Genomic DNA, 18,260 nt, shown 5'->3' with positions numbered 1-18,260 from the left:
GGTCCAAAAAGATGACGGACGCTTGTAGGATTTGTCTGCGAAAGCGTCATTTCTTAACAAAAAGCAGAGCGTAACAAAATTGTGCTCTGTAATGTTTTCTGGCAGCTCGTTTTAAGATCGGAAACCAAAGCGGAGACGTTTAAATTCGTTCAGAAGTGCGCACTGATTGCTCACATGAGGTTTTGTTCAAAGACGCCAAAGGAAGTTCGGAAACCGTGTATTGCCGTAAACACAGATTAAAACAATGTGCGCTGTTGCTTTTTAAGGGCTTCTTAATAATGCCATGGATCTATGCAGCGCCTTTCAAGACACTCAAAGCTCGGGACGTCCCAAAATCAAGCCTCGATCTTACAATCTTTGAGGAGAAACATCACCATTTTACAATTATTTACAATCACCTCGATGCACTTTCATCTCACGTCTTTACAAAGCGATCAAACTTTCTGATGACAAAGTTAATGCGTCGTTTACATCCAGACTTAAACTTGAAAGGAAAAAGATTTGTGTGGGAAAAGTTTAGGGTCCGTGGTCAAAAGAAAACCAACAATTCTGCAAGATGAATCTCAGCTAAAGTGAAATCGCAATTTGACGGGTCGCAAATAACAAATCTCAAAAAATTTGATTATTGTAGTAACAAACATTTCTTCTGCAAACAACAAAATGTTATAAACAAACAAACAAACAAACTGCAAACCCTGTAGTTAAGACCATTACATTTAGTGAACATGTATCATTCAGCTTCCATAATCATGTGCAATACTGTCATAATCATGTGCAATACTGTCATACTCATGTGCAATACTGTCATAATCATGTGCAATACTCTCATAATCATGTGTAATACTGTCATAATCATGTGCAATACTGTCATACTCATGTGCAATACTCTCATAATCATGTGCAATACTCTCATAATCATGTGCAATATTGTCATACTCATGTGCAATACTGTCATATTCATGTGCAATAATGTCATATTCATGTGCAATACTCTCATAATCATGTGCAACACTGTCATAATCATGTGCAATACTCTCATAATCATGTGCAATACTGTCATAATCATGTGCAATACTGTCATAATCATGTGCAATACTGTGACATAATGTCAGTCATCCTGGTGCAATATTTTCTGTCCATATAACAGTTGTAAATAAGAGTTTCATTAAGGGTATAAGAGGTTTTTTCTAAGAGGTATTTTTTTTTTTTACAAGTGATCTGTTTCTTTATTATCATACTTCTGTGCCTAATCTGTGTTGCAACACTGGAATGTCCCCATTGTGGGACAAATAAAGGTGATCTTATTTTGTCTTTTGCAATTAGTTCCTCTTAAATCTAATCACAATCCTTCTTAGAAATAATGAGCATTTCTTGATCAAAGTATGTAGATGTAATTCATTGACTGCTGCATTTTATTTTCTTGTACTATGGCCAATCCAAACTGTCTTAACCATCTGTAAAGACAAATTGAGATGTAAAAACAATAGAATTCCTGCCAGAATCAGTCAAGTTTTGTGCTGACTCCTTCGCTGCTAACACATGACAATATTTACAAAGGAACGGAGAGCGATTTGGCCTCGGCCCTCGCAGCGTTCCCCGAGAAGCAAATGGAGCATCAGAAATATGTGGTCAAATCCCCACTCGATCTGTCTGCCGCTGGTGCGACGCCTCGATAATGTTTCTGACAACAGCGATAGTGATAATCGCTGGCAGATGACAGACTCTTATGGTCTGCACTCACTTTGGTGTAGAGATGAAACCTGCAGATACTAAAGCCTCGCAGTCGTCAAGAAGATTAAACGTATTTGTGGTTCCGCGCTCATAATAAACACAAAATATTTATTATCAGTCAACTCTGTAGCACTGCAAATTATATGCTATAGAGATGCACATTTCTGATATTAGTCTTTTTTATTTCTATCATAATGTTTTAAATCTGGGATACTTTTAGTTTTTTCTTGTAAGTTAGTTTATTTTGTTTGTCCCCCTGTATAATGTACATTGTATATATCGTAAAAGCATCAGACTGTTGCGTGTTGTCTCCAGCTAATAATAACATATTTTATCTTTCTCCAACACAGAAATATGTTTGTGTTTTTTTCATGGCCTGTACTGATGACCAATGTTCAGAATCCAGGGAAACACAAGTCCATTAAGATTTTGATATGCAAATATCGATCTATCTCTAATTTAAATACAGACTTTCTCCGTACGAGGTTTGAAACTGAGGAACCGTATTTTCCGGACTATAAGGCGCACCTTATTTCATAGTTTTGGCCGGGGTGAGACTTATACTTATATACTTATACTCCGGAGCGACTTATATGTGATATTATTTGTTATTTTCACACTTGCAACCGCATTTCATACTCCAGTGCAACTAATATATGTTTTTTTCTTCTCTATTATGCATTTTTTGGCTGGTGCGACTTATTCTCCGGAGCAATATATAGTCCGGAAAATACAGCACTCTGTGCTTCGCCAGTTGTACAGTGGGTTAGGCCGGTGCACATGTGCGGTCGCTGTCGCAGCCGTGTGACGGGTTTGGTTCTGGCCCTCGACTATTTGCCGTGTGTCTATATCCCCTCTCTCCCCCATTTAATAAAGACTTTGGGCCAGAAAAAAAGAAAATCAGGTACTGCAGTTCAAAGGAGTGAGAATACGTTGGCTCTCTGTTTGATGGAATGGCACACACACACACACACACACACACACGTTTATATTCCATTAGACACTGGAACTGGTGTTGCTTTAGTTTGACTTCAGTTGAACGGCTTGTCGTTGGCGTGGGGCTGTCATCTGCGTCTGTGGACTTCTTAACCTCCGTCGGGGCATCTGGGGTAAATTAGATGAGTACTCTGTGTTTGTTTGTCGTTGGCTCTGAAGGGTCATTGAACTCTGCAAGTCACTAATAGAGCTGTGTGGTTTGGAGGTCTGGCGGCTCGAGGCACAGAGACTTAAAGGTGGTCCGTTCACTGCTTCGTGCGGCTGTGGAGACCCTCTGTCAGACCCACTGTTAGACCCACTGTTAGACCCTCTGTCAGACCCTCTGTCAGACCCACTGTTAGAGCCTCCGTTAAACCCTCTGTTAGACTCTCTGTCGGCGCTGTGAGAGGAACAATGGGACTTACTCTGGGAACTTGTGCTAAACAAAGAATAAAATGTTGAGATTTCAGATTGTAGTACTAGATTTTACACTCCAAAACTGAATGTTGACCATTAGTTTATGTTAAAAGTAGTTTAATTGAATTTTAATATGCAATAGAAAATATTTCAAAGGTATTTATCTGGACAATGTTTGTTTTGATGACGACTTTTGAAACTTGTCTTTCTTTTTTTAACCACGGACCACTCCTGGATGAATAAGGGATCTCACAACTCCTTCGAATGATGTACAGTGATTGAACGGAAAAACATACTTTCCTTTCTCTCTCTTGGCCCCGCAAAATGACCATGACAGTCGTCTGAAAGTCAGAGGTCTATCAGAGGTCTATCAAAGGTCTATCAGAGGTCTGTCAGAGGTCTATCAGAGGTCTATCAAAGGTCTATCAGAGGTCTATCAGAGGTCTGTCAGAGGCCTGTCAGAGGTCTGTCACAGGTCTGTCAGAGGTCTATCAGAGGTCTATCAGAGGTCTGTCAGAGGCCTGTCAGAGGTCTGTCACAGGTCTGTCAGAGGTCTATCAGAGGTCTATCAGAGGTCTGTCAGAGGCCTGTCAGAGGTCTGTCACAGGTCTGTCAGAGGTCTATCAGAGGTCTATCAGAGGTCTGTCAGAGGCCTGTCAGAGGTCTGTCACAGGTCTGTCAGAGGTCTATCAGAGGTCTGTCAGAGGTCTATCAGAGGTCTATCAGAGGTCTATCAGAGGTCTGTCAGAGGCCTGTCAGAGGTCTGTCACAGGTCTGTCAGAGGTCTATCAGAGGTCTATCAGAGGTCTGTCAGAGGCCTGTCAGAGGTCTGTCACAGGTCTGTCAGAGGTCTATCAGAGGTCTGTCAGAGGTCTATCAGAGGTCTATCAGAGGTCTGTCAGAGGTCTATCAGAGGTCTATCAGAGGTCTGTCAGAGGTCTGTCAGAGGCCTATCAGAGGTCTGTCACAGGTCTGTCAGAGGTCTATCAGAGGTCTATCAGAGGTCTATCAGAGGCCTGTCAGAGGTCTGTCACAGGTCTATCAGAGGTCTGTCTGAGGTCTGTCAGAGGTCTGTCAGAGGTCTATCAGAGGTCTGTCTGAGGTCTGTCAGAGGTCTATCAGAGGTCTATCAGAGGTCTGGGACGTCCAGGTCAGGCGAGGAGACTGAGCGATGGACGCACAGTTGTGTGAGGACAACATCCTTGTTCTGGCTGTAGAATGGAGGAGTTACAGCCTTCCCCTCTTTCTGACAGTTGAAAGTTGGCTTGTACAACCTGTTTGTGCATAAACCTGATCATTGGCGACGTGGTGGAACCATCAGATGCAGAACGACTGTAATGCTGCTGCAAACATTAGAGTTTGGCCTTGGCTCCTTATCCATCTTGAATTTATGACTGTGTAGTGTATTACAAAGTCACCGTTAGTTCTTTATTATTATTATTATTATTATTATTATTATAAGAAGTGCAAAAGAGATGATTCCTATGCATTTTAAACCAAGTACTGTAGTTTCTTGTATATTATTTGGTGGCAGCCGTTGGGACACATGTGACACTCAACATTAAACAGCTCCAGTCATGGACATAAAGACAAACCATGAGAACAGATTTTACTTCACAATTTATCTTTCACATATGAACTAAATACAAATAAATAACAAACTTAAACCCTGAAGACGAGTTCCATTCCTCTATAAGACGATGTGAACCACCTGTAACTTTCCTTGAGGTGCTCCGCATACGTGTCTCATGCAGATGTTATCGCTTTGCCTGGAATGTTCCAAATGTCCAGTTCTGTCGGTTATTTTTTATATAAAACACAGAGTCGACAAGTTCCACATGGTAACATTTGCATTCAGTCAAGTTTCTTTGTCACTGCATTGGCTTCTTGTGTTATTAACTTTTCATAAACTATAATAAATGTGAGTTTGGAGCCTTTTACCCTTAGGGGCTAAATCAGCTGCTCGTAATATTAAAAACAGAGATCGGAGTTTCACAAGCTGTCAAATCAAATAATGTTGAGCGAAACCTTTCGGCAATTTAAATTAACAACCCATAAAGTTAATGTTTCATGCACCTCTGCTACAATCGTGTCAGAAGGCCTTGATATGTGCAAATTCTCTGCATGGGATTTGTTTGGCAGACTTTTGTGCGTTGGATAAATGCGTGAGCCCGAGGAGCCCGAGGAGCCGCTGATCGTGGACCGTTTCCAGCTCGTTCCTCATCGTCAGGCTCTCGCCGAGGACGCTGGAGGTTCACGTGAGCCACAGACGACTCCACTTACAGCGGTTTACCGGCGCGACCGCAGTAAATGCAGTGTTTGTTTCCCCCTTAATCCACTTGTATCAACGACGCCGAGGCTCTTTGTGTCGTCGCGTGTGTTTGTGGAGGACTTTTTTCCACCTTATTGCTTCCTTTCTCTTAAACTCAAGTGCATTCCTCTACTGTGAGTTCATTGTGTTGTTAGCGGTACTCTTCTACGTTACATGAATGGTCGACTGGAAGATTATAATATCCTGACATTTGGTCATTGAGTAATTAATCGAAGGAGCTGTTTGTTTCTTAGGGTTTCTGACAATTGGGCCTGTTTTTATTTGTTTGTTTGTTTGTTTGTGTGTTTGTTTCGTCTACAGACCGAGTCCATTTTAGTGCAATAAACATATGATTCTGTCACTTCTGTCATTATTAAAGTGTGTAGAGGACGTTATATAAAAGAAAAAAAAAACTCTTCAAAATGGAGATGTTTGTGTCTGCAAATTGACCAACTGTTTTATTATTCAGTTTTTGTGGTTCTAGAAAATGAAATAAGTACCAAAAACATAGGTTAGCCCTATTGATATTGAACTCAAAGGTGGACTAAAATACTGTCTTATTACAACACCAGAGCCATATCCTGTACTTCGCTTTATTAAATTTACCAAATTAGTGGAAATAAAATAGTGGTAAATATAAAATACAACTCTTACCAAATTAGGACCAATAACATTTAAAACTGAATTTGGGTCCTTCACCGTGCATCGTGGGGCAAAACAACATATCGCTGTAAAATCAAAATTGCAATTTGAATTGGCAATTATTTAGGCAATAGAACCTTCCTTTCTTTCTTTATTTCTCTTTTTGAAAGCTTGTCTTTACATACATTTATCTTTTATCAGTTTTTCAGTTCATAATTCAGTCTTTTGTCGAACGTGAATGATTCTGAAGTGGTTTACAATGTGCACTTTGAACAGAATTCTGCTTTTTAATCATAAATATATTGCTAATCTAATCACAATACTTTCAATTTTAAAAAATGCAATTCAATTCCCGCCCTAGTGCATAGAACCAAACAGCTGTATTGTTTACGTCGTACAGAACTGATTAAACACATTCCGAACTGATATGAATTGTCAAAAGACTAAATGAGTAAATGCAGATGACATCGATCCGTGGCTTTGCGTGTAACGGTCCGAGGAACCGGTAACCGTGGGAACCGCTCCGTCGCGTCAGCTTTTCCGTAGCTGCATCTAAACTTGATTCCATTCAGAGCAGCCAGATTATACATTTACGTTTCCAAAGAGTGCGTGCTCGTGTTTTCTGAGTCCGGGTCGTGTGGAAAAAGACTTTTTAAAGACACACTACGTAACATGTCCGTGTCAGAATACATGTTTTTAAGGGTTTGTTTTTGCAGAAAAGAAACCAGAGAAGTTACTTTAAACTATACTGCATGTGTACGATATTCATGTACTCAGAAACATACAAACATTTTCTTACTTTCTAGAAACATACTACAGACTTCAGACTACAGACTACAGACTTCAGACTTCAGACTACAGACTACAGACTACAGACTACAGACTACAGACTACAGACTTCAGACTACAGACTACAGACTTCAGACTACAGACTACAGACTACAGACTACAGACTACAGACTACAGACTACAGACTACAGACTACAGACTACAGACTTCAGACTACAGACTACAGACTACAGACTACAGACTACAGATTTCAGACTACAGACTACAGACTACAGACTACAGACTACAGACTACAGACTTCAGACTACAGACTACAGACTTCAGACTACAGACTACAGACTACAGACTACAGACTACAGACTACAGACTACAGACTTCAGACTACAGACTACAGACTACAGACTACAGACTACAGACAACAGACTACAGACTACAGACTACAGACTACAGACTACAGACTACAGACTTCAGACTACAGACTACAGACTTCAGACTACAGACTACAGACTACAGACTACAGACTTCAGACTACAGACTTCAGACTTCAGACTACAGACTACAGACTTCAGACTACAGACTTCAGACTACAGACTACAGACTACAGACTACAGACTTCAGACTACAGACTACAGACTACCGACTACAGACTACAGACTACAGACTACCGACTACCGACTACCGACTACAGACTACAGACTACAGACTACAGACAACAGACTACAGACTACAGACAACAGACTACAGACTACAGACTACAGACTTCAGACTACAGACTACAGACTACAGACTACAGACTACAGACTACAGACTTCAGACTACAGACAACAGACAACAGACTACAGACTTCAGACTACAGACTACAGACTTCAGACTACAGACTACAGACTACAGACTACATCCTTCAGACTACAGACTACAGACTACAGACTACAGACTTCAGACTACAGACTACAGACTTCAGACTACAGACTACAGACTTCAGACTTCAGACTACAGACTACAGACTACAGACTTCAGACTACAGACTACAGACTTCAGACTACAGACTACAGACTTCAGACTACAGACTACAGACTTCAGACTACAGACTACAGACTACAGACTACAGACTACAGACTACAGACTACAGACTTCAGACTACAGACTACAGACTACAGACTACAGACTACAGACAACAGACTACAGACTACAGACTACAGACTACAGACTACAGACTTCAGACTACAGACTACAGACTTCAGACTACAGACTACAGACTACAGACTACAGACTTCAGACTACAGACTTCAGACTTCAGACTACAGACTACAGACTTCAGACTACAGACTTCAGACTACAGACTACAGACTACAGACTACAGACTTCAGACTACAGACTACAGACTACCGACTACAGACTACAGACTACAGACTACCGACTACCGACTACAGACTACAGACTACAGACTACAGACAACAGACTACAGACTACAGACAACAGACTACAGACTACAGACTACAGACTTCAGACTACAGACTACAGACTACAGACTACAGACTACAGACTTCAGACTACAGACAACAGACAACAGACTACAGACTTCAGACTACAGACTACAGACTTCAGACTACAGACTACAGACTACAGACTACAGACTACATCCTTCAGACTACAGACTACAGACTACAGACTACAGACTTCAGACTACAGACTACAGACTTCAGACTACAGACTACAGACTTCAGACTTCAGACTACAGACTACAGACTACAGACTACAGACTACAGACTTCAGACTACAGACTACAGACTTCAGACTTCAGACTACAGACTTCAGACTACAGACTACAGACTACAGACTACAGACTTCAGACTTCAGACTACAGACTACAGACTACAGACTACAGACTACAGACTACAGACTACATACTGCTTGAGGAATATTTGCATCGAAGTAACAGTCTGAAAGTCTTGATTTCAACATTTGTGTTTCAGATTTGATTTTACGTTTGTGGTTTCTCCTTTAAAATATAGATTTGCAGTTTTTTTCCTCTTTTATTTACACTAACTACTTTTTTTGTACTGCTACTTCAGTGATATCTTTTGAAGCAACTGTTTCTCTTACTTCTTCTAGTGGATCCACACACAATGAAAACAATTGAATGCTTGATGCCCGTTAACTCCATTCGAGGCTCTTCAAGTTCATATTTAGCTGATTTGCATCGACTTTTTAAGACTTACGTTTCATGTTGAGTTTGACAAATGCCACAGTTTCCTTTTCGGAGCCTCAGAGCTCTGGGTAAAACAAGAGGAGCCTTGTTTGTCTGAAGTGGCCTGTGTCTGAACAGCTGCAGGGACCGAGGCTCAGACCAGATCGCTGACAAAAGTAGAGCTGAGAAGAAGCAGGAGTGTAGGACCAACGTACGGCTGAAGGTGGCGCAATACGTCGGTTAAATGAATAAAACAATGTACGTATTGAACCGCTTTAGGTTATTTAAAGGGCCTGGACAGCTTTGGACTTTTTCTAGCTCAGGCGGAGTGTTATAAGAGCAAAAGACGTGATGTTTTCTGTGCGTTTTAAAAGACAAGGGACCGTCAGTGTAATGCAATCAGAATGAGAATGTGAAAAAGTATCCGGGGCTAACGTTTCGTCCTATTTGTTGTAATATCTGGTAAAAAAAAAAAAAATGAATGTAGTTTTTTCTTCCATTTAAGAAGTCATCCAAATGTTTTATGATTAAATTTGTTTCTTTGTGGAGTTTTTAAAGGAGACATTACGCAAAATCAGTTCATCAGAGCTTTTGAGTGTGTTTTATAAAGTGATTTATACACGTTTGAGTCATCTTTATTCTTCTACGTTCAACGCCAGTCTGCCCTCAAAAATGATTGATTTACCTCAGACGTCCACTGCTTCTAACTTACTACTTTTTCATGCATATGTCTTTTATAATATTATATCTATATCGCAGACAAACACGTTATGTGTCTTCTTTAAAGCATTTAAGATTATGATGAGAGTAATATCGGACAAAGACTGTATATTTTTAGACATATTTTAAGTTAAATCAACCCATTTTGTGCTTGTGTGTGTACATGTCTGTGATTTACACTCAGTAAATCACAGACATGTAGTTTTCATCCGTTTTCACACAATTTCATCTGTTTTCACCCGTTTTCTCAGTCTGTTGTTTGTTTTTGCAGAGATCGGGCCAGTGACCATCACCACGGACCCGAAGAAGTTCCAGTACGAGCTGAGGGAGCTGTACGTTCAGGTGAGTTTTCTCTTCAATACGTTCAACACGTTTGAGTTCGGCCTCGATAAACTCACAAAAACACTCCATTATGATTGCACTGAGCCGAGATGTTTCCGCTCATTTGCTCTTCTGCTGTAAGTAAAAACAGAACAACAGACAGCTGAACCAAATCGAAAAAACATTTTTTCCTCTTACCCCAAAAAATAAAGATTAAATACCTAATAAAGCACCTGCACTATGAGCAAACTTGTCAGGAATAAGGCGTGTATTGCTTAGACATCTGCCACTCAACATTTTAAAACTCCTTTAATGTATTATAAATCCACTTTCTGACCATACGAATATTTCCAACTCAATTTTGATACTAAGGAAATAATATAATCGTGAATAATCCCCAAATCGTGATGTTTATAATCGTGAATCTCTCATATTTGCACTAAACAAGACTAGATATTAATTGAAATGACAATGAAAACAAATAGAACAGAGTTGAATATATCTGAATATATTTAGATTATTATCTCGATTATTATGTGCGTTTGTAGCAGTCTCTTTTCGGTTCTCAAGGATGGCCGTGTGACGTGTTTGTTGTGTCCAGGGCGGCGGGGACTGTCCGGAGATGAGCGTCGGTGCCATAAAGATCGCTCTTGAGATCTCGCTGCCCGGGTCCTTCATCTACGTGTTCACCGACGCCCGCTCCAAAGACTACAGGCTGACTCACGAGGTCCTGCAGCTCATCCAGCAGAAGCAGTCACAGGTACTTCATCCTGACACAAAACCAGTTCAGTATTTTCCGGACTATGACACACCAGCCAAAAACATATATAAGTCGCACTGGAGTATAAGACGCATTTTTGGGGGAAAGTTCTTGGCCAAAACCAAGAACAGACATTTAATCTTAAAATAATAACAGATGAGAGAACATGGTGAATAGGTGTACGTATGCTAACGCTAACACCTTCAGCTACGTGACGCACAGACAGAACTGTGGTAAGTGTCTGGTATGTTAACGTAACATATTAACAGTTATTCAGATAACTATAGCATAAAGAATATGCTAACAAGTTTACCAAAGCATCAGTATTACCCCAAATCACTAAATCCATTGAATTCAAATTCCGGAGGTAGAGGAAGTGCAGATTCTTCTTCTGCGTCGCTTAGAGCCTAGAGCGCCCTCTTGTGGTTGTCAGTGTGAAAATAATGAATGATATCACATATACGTCGCTCTGGAGTATAAGTCGCACCCCGGCAAAAACTATGAAAAAAGGTGCGACTTACAGTCCGGAAAATACGGTAGAAACTCTTATTTTAACCTCGTGAAACTGTAAATAACTGCACCGTCCGTGCGCAGGTGGTGTTCGTGCTGACGGGCGACTGCGACGACAGGGCTCACGTTGGGTACAAAGTCTACGAGGAGATCGCCTCCACCAGCTCGGGACAGGTCTTCCATCTGGACAAGAAACAGGTCAACGAGGTAAGAACGTCGTCAAAAACTCCACGTTCAAGCTCCGTTTGTTTTCATTTTCGCTTTTACGGCCAGGAATAAAGACTTTGTGGCTGCGCGTTAGTCACGGGCTTGGAGTATTTGAACTTGGCCTACATTTCAGTTCAGCGCAACGTGAATTATAACCAACTTAAAGGTTTTTACCCGTGTCCCAGTCCGGCCTCTGGATCACATGCCCGGGAAACGCTTAATTGATTGATGGGTACGATGAACGCTCCCAAGAACTGTAAATTACTGCTTTTGATTCAAGGCCAAACCAAATATTTCATGACTGTAAGATATGAGGCTTGGAACAGACGCCACATGTTTCTTTTATTGTGGCCTGTTTCTTAAAAAAGTTGTTTCATCCGTTTTATTTGCACGATATTCTCGAAGTTAAAAGCTCAGGTATGTCTTCAGCTTTGCCAAATGAAATGCGTGACCTTGTCTAGAGTTCCTTACATGCAGCATAAACCCGTCAGCTCCTAATTCTGACGACTTAAAGGTGATTTCTCTGTGGACTCTGGGCTGTAGGGGGCACCACCTGCTCGTCTCCAAACATCTATCTTAACTATATTCAGCTCATATACACTGTTAAACATGCTTTCTTACTGCCTCTCCACTAGGGCTGAAGAGTTAGTCCATTAATTGAAAGTTATCGATTATTTCAATTTGTAGTCATCTCATTTAGTGACTGAATATTACTGGATTATACGCAAGCACCAGAACATGTTTATTACTCAGATAATAATACATTAAATTAAAAAAAGACAGGAAATGTGTACCGGTACATCAGGATAGTCTTAACAGCTTCAAAGTATCTGGGTCAAATTTGGTAAAAATCTAGCAGTAGCGGTGGGTCAGACGCAGTAGCGGTGGGTCAGACGCAGTAGCGGTGGGTCAGACTCAGTAGCGGTGGGTCAGACTCAGTAGCGGTGGGTCAGACGCAGTAGCGGTGGGTCAGACGCAGTAGCGGTGGATCAGACGCAGTAGCGGTGGGTCAGACGCAGTAGCGGTGGGTCAGCTGCAGTAGCGGTGGATCAGACGCAGTAGCGGTGGGTCAGACGCAGTAGCGGTGGGTCAGACGCAGTAGCGGTGGGTCAGACGCAGTAGCGGTGGGTCAGCTGCAGTAGCGGTGGATCAGATGCAGTAGCGGTGGGTCAGACGCAGTAGCGGTGGGTCAGACGCAGTAGCGGTGGGTCAGACGCAGTAGCGGTGGGTCAGACTCAGTAGCGGTGGGTCAGACGCAGTAGCGGTGGGTCAGCTGCAGTAGCGGTGGGTCAGACGCAGTAGCGGTGGGTCAGCTGCAGTAGCGGTGGATCAGACGCAGTAGCGGTGGGTCAGACGCAGTAGCGGTGGGTCAGACGCAGTAGCGGTGGGTCAGACGCAGTAGCGGTGGGTCAGACGCAGTAGCGGTGGGTCAGACGCAGTAGCGGTGGGTCAGACGCAGTAGCGGTGAGTCTGTGAGCTGTGCTCATGTTTAGGAGGTGATGACCTTGTGTGCAGCTGTGGTCCTCTGTTATGTCTTCACCGCTCTCGTGTGCCCTCTGTGTGTGTGTGTGTCTCTGTGTGTGTCTCTGTGTGTGTGTGTGTCTCTGTGTGTGTCTCTGTGTGTGTGTGTGTGTGTCTCTGTGTGTGTCTCTGTGTGTGTGTGTGTCTCTGTGTGTGTCTCTGTGTGTGTGTGTGTGTGTCTCTGTGTGTGTCTCTGTGTGTGTGTGTGTCTCTGTGTGTGTCTCTGTGTGTGTGTGTGTCTCTGTGTGTGTCTCTGTGTGTGTGTGTGTCTCTGTGTGTGTCTCTGTGTGTGTGTGTGTCTCTGTGTGTGTCTCTGTGTGTGTGTGTGTGTGTGTCTCTGTGTGTGTCTCTGTGTGTGTGTGTGTGTGTGTGTGTCTCTGTGTGTGTCTCTGTGTGTGTGTGTGTGTGTGTGTGTGTGTGTGTCTGTGTGAACAGCTGAAAACCTCTTCAGTTTTACCTGTTCACTTGATGGAAAACACATTCACACATTCACTGCTTCAAACCGGGCTCTAAACTGAGACTAAATCCAGAACTAGACCAGGACTAAACCAAATCTAAATCAGGACTGAAGCTGGATCAAGCTGCTCGAGCTCCTCCTTATAAACCAACATAAATTCTTTATATAGTGGACTTGGAATAGATGTACTTTCACTTTGGCTGTATGTTCACGTCTATGTTTACTTTGTACTTCATCTAATATAATATGTTTTGTTTGCAATTTCAGTCAATTTGGGGATTTAACTTAATACTTAAAGTGATACCGTCAGAAATTTGAGCTAAAATCAAATTATCATTGTTTGTTCCACCAACAATTACTTTTTAGATAGATACAGTAGATGATATAGATGTAATGATTCTAACCATTAGATACATTTAAAGTTTTTTTTTAGTTTAAAAAAAGATCTGAATTCAGGAATATATAAATATCAAACAAATATCAAACAAACAATTCTGAAAAGGAGGAAGAAGTTAACATGATTTCACCTTCTTTTTTACTAAAACCTACTATTATGCTTCTGCCAGACTCTCATTCTGAAATAAATAAAATGAATATTTAACATTGCTTAGGGTTTTTTAGTATTTCAGTTAAATTGGAAGTATTTGAGAATGTTAAAATCCATCTTATGTTCCCAATGCCTTTATAGTATTGTAGAATTGTGGTTCACATTTGCCTAAAAATAAGTCCTCGTCCTGTTTTCTTTAGGTGCTTAAATGGGTGCAGGAAGCCGTGCAGTCGTCCAAAGTCCACCTGCTGTCCACAGACCACTACGCCGGGGTCAGCAACACATGGCAAATGCCCTTTGACCCCAGCCTGAAGGAAGTCACTGTTGCCCTGAGCGGCCCGGCTCCGAACATCGAGATAAAAAACCCACATGGTAGGAAACACCCACGAAAGACCCGAACACAAGCGAAGTCTGCAGATTTCACTGAAGAGATGGTTTATGTGACATCCAAAACTATTATTATTATTTATGAGGACAGATGAGTCTTAGATAATATTGAAAAACAAACATTTATATTGTAGTATTTGATTTGGAGATACAGTTTTGATATTGTGGGCTGATGTATTGATTTACTGCCAGGAATATTTAACCAAAAAATAGAAGTTAAACAATTTTGTTCCTTATCTGAAGCAAATAAATTAGTTTATATAATACAATTGTCATAATCACTGACAATTTAACAGTGTATTTCATTAGCATTTGTGCCAGGAGAGTTTTGACGAAATCATATTGTTATAAAAATGTATTTCTTTATCTAAAATGTGTTAAAATATCATGAATGATTGATCTGAATAATTGAGGCCAGTCGACCAATAAAGTAATTCATTATATTTTGATCATTGTTATCTGGACAATACAAACTCTAAAACACAAAAGAGCTTTCATAACAGAGACTGAAGCATTATTAAATCAAAACTATGTCATCAATGATATCAATAATACCCCAAATTTGTCTTTTCATTCATTTTTCAAGGTAATAATTGTTTTTGCATCTGAGTCTTGATAAGAGAAGATAGAGATCCTTTATCAACACCAATGAACACACTTTATTTATGAATGTTCTATATCTTGAAGCCTTCAGTCGCCATAATTCAACCTTCATTTGATTGTAATACACTCTGGAAAATCTCAACGTTCGACAGAAATCAGAAAAATAGTCCTTTGCTAAACGAATCGTCAGTTGTTATGAATGTGAGACATATCGAGAGTCATATTGTGATTGTTAAAAAAATATTTATAATTTTTTTAACACACAGCAATAAAACTTACAAAACACAATCTTACCTATATAAAGAAATAGAGAAGAAAAAATAAGATATATATATATATGCACATTCACATATATCCACATAATTCTTATGTTCATTCATATTCTCTCAGATCCATGTATAAATATATATATATATATGTATATATATATTAGCAGATAGTGAAGTAGCTAGCATCTAATGGAAAAAGTGGTTAACGCATCTTATGGCAGGACCCACTCTTCATGAAGTGATTCAACATCTCCAGGTAAACTCATCGAGAAGAGCGACGGCCTGAAGGAGCTGCTGCACATCCCCAACTCGGCCAAAGTGGTGAACATCAAGGACCCTCAGCCCGGCACGTGGTCTATCAAGGTAAACACGTCGCTCCTTACCTGGAAACGACGGGCTTCTTCCTAACAAGTTCCAGAGCCGGCCTGTCTCTTAAAGTGACTTAAGGCTCACTAGTCACCTTGAAACAAGGTCACGCCCCGGGAGGCAGCCGGGGCCTCGGGGAAGACCCAGTTACTGCAGTAATAAATCCAAGTAAATACAGTGATATGTAATCAGTCTAGCATGTGTCTGGGACGGGAGGGATTGACTAGAAAACCCTGCGGTTATGAGGTGGAGACACAACTTGAACATGTATGAAATGTGTGTATTTAAGTTGAGACACTGCTGTTCACTTGATTCAGGGCTAAAGTTGCACATGTATTAAACTAAACTGCTAAACACGACACATCTTGGTTCGATCCCAGTTATGTCCCTATATGGTTCAGGTTGGGCAATATTGATGAAAATACTTTTACTGCATAATCTCTGTGAGGTTATTCAGAGGATATTTTAACAATGTGTCGGGGATGTGCTAAAATGTGCCTGTGAATGTCTTTGTTTGGGTGAAAGTATCGCACAAAACACAACAATGGGCCATTCATTTAATCACAAAAGTGCAGAAATAGAAGAAGATTACGCCAGACATTTCTTCATTTTTAATCATTTTCATTATAGACAATACACTCAATATTCAAATTTTGATCATCTACAAAGCAACATTTGGAATTTTAACATTATTTTTAAACATATTTCTCTCCTTTAGATGTGATTTGGCCCTGGTCTGGTAATGGTCTACTCCTGATTTAGTCCCAATTTTGTTCCAGTTTTGATGTGTTTAACTTTTATGTGTTATTAATGTGTACAAACCAAAACTGTTGATATTCCATTGCATATCTCTACTTTTATTTTGTATATACCGTATTTTCCGGACTATAAATCGCACCTACTATACGTTTTTTCATAGTTTTGGCCGGGGTGTGACTTATACCTATATTTATACTTGTACTCCGGAGCGATTTATATGTGAAATTATTTGTTATTTTCACACTTGCAACCGCATTTCATACTCCAGTGCAACTATGCATTTTTTGGCTGGTGCGACTTATACTCCGGGAAATACAGTAATTGTTTCTAATGCTGTTGTTTCCTGTTGACACAAATCCACACTGTTTTTAGCTGCTGTTTTAAGAAATAGAAATAGCTACAGTTCTGTTGGGCTTTTCTCCAAATAAAACCATCACTCTGCTCTTCCTCTAAATGACAAGACAGCTAAAGCTTCTGCATTGTCTCCGGACGATTTACAGTTTTAATTTCGACTCCCGAGGCCCACCGCTGCGTGAAAGATGGTCTGAGATCGTGGGTTCTGCTCCTGCGCGTCCCTTATGAGCTCAGACTGCAGCACAGAGCGTTCATTCAGAGACAGTTTCAGACTCCAGACGTTGCAGCGATTCATTTCACAAAAATGACTTGAGCAGACGAGCTGAAACGCACCGCCTGTATCAGGTTATTTCTCCGACATGAAATTGCTTCACTCTTTGTTTTTTGCATTAGCAGCTTGTTCGACACAAACCTGACCGACTAAAAATATCCTAAAGATCTATGGTCAGCGTCCAGGGACATGAAGAAATGTGGAGGAATACTTTAGAGTGTTCTTTGCGTTTCACTGGTCAGAATGTTGCAGTTTTTGTTGCATTATTTATTATTTAATTTTGATTTAATGTAGTTCTTGTACAAATGTTACAAAAAAGCATGTGACGATTAAACTTGACTTCCCTCTGTGGTCAGCGTCCAGGGACATGAAGAAGTGTGGAGGAATACTTTAGACTTTAGAGTGTTCTTTGCGTTTTATTGGTCAGAATGTTGCAGTTTTAGTTGCATTATTCTTTATTTAATTTGTATTTAACGTAGTTCTTGTATTAATGTCACAAAAAAGCATGTGACGATTAAAATTGCCTTCCCTTCTTGGATCCTCTGCGTGATGAGCGCTCCTGACCTTTCGTTGTCACCTGTGTGTATCCCGGACTTATACCGTGAAATTAGGTAATTAGCCGGTTTAATGACAAGGACTTGCTGGACTGACCTCAGGCGGACCTTACCTTACTAATCACCCCTCATTTACGACAAGCTAAATGGCCGGAGCCCGTCCAGGCCGCGGTCAGAGGTCAAACCTGGGATTGTGCTTCATGTTTGTCGCGTTAGCATCTACGCAGGCCGCAAACCTACGCTGTCATTACTTTGATCTTTTGGCATTGAACATCTCGTAGGTTTTACTAGTTCTACACATCTTGGTATGTTTCTGTACATACCGGTACTTCACTTTTCGAGTCTCCGTGTCCATGACGCCGTCGTTTTGTGCTTTAAAGTGAGTGAGGAGTTTCCACTTTTCTCCAAACCTGTATTTCAGTGCAATTACGTGACTCTTCAAAGGGGGAAAAAGACAACGTGAGCCGCTAACAGCTCTGTGATTATACAGCCGTTTCATTTAGATGTAAAAGTTAGACAGAGGGCAAGCAAACCGTGCGACCAAGTGTTTCAGCAGGGTGCAATTCATTTTACAGGGATTCTGGCGTTGAATATGTATGAA

The 18,260-nt window shown here is 40.8% G+C and overlaps 1 protein-coding gene across 1 annotated transcript in view; it reads left to right on the top strand.

The window, feature by feature from the left end:
* Window positions 1-18,260, top strand: part of hmcn1 (hemicentin 1) — a 117,801-nt gene that overhangs the window by 13,816 nt on the left and 85,725 nt on the right. Inside the window, exons 2-6 of the mRNA XM_072439080.1 lie at window positions 10,045-10,115; window positions 10,696-10,854; window positions 11,449-11,571; window positions 14,297-14,468; window positions 15,612-15,718. Coding sequence (XP_072295181.1) covers window positions 10,045-10,115; window positions 10,696-10,854; window positions 11,449-11,571; window positions 14,297-14,468; window positions 15,612-15,718 — 632 coding nt within the window. The remainder of the gene's footprint in view (window positions 1-10,044; window positions 10,116-10,695; window positions 10,855-11,448; window positions 11,572-14,296; window positions 14,469-15,611; window positions 15,719-18,260) is intronic.

The sequence above is a fragment of the Eucyclogobius newberryi genome, unplaced genomic scaffold (assembly GCF_026437365.1).
Source record: "Eucyclogobius newberryi isolate DKJ021-1_F unplaced genomic scaffold, fEucNew1.0.hap1 SCAF_9, whole genome shotgun sequence".
Classification (NCBI taxonomy): domain Eukaryota; kingdom Metazoa; phylum Chordata; class Actinopteri; order Gobiiformes; family Gobiidae; genus Eucyclogobius; species Eucyclogobius newberryi.
This window is presented reverse-complemented; position numbering and strand designations above follow the sequence as displayed.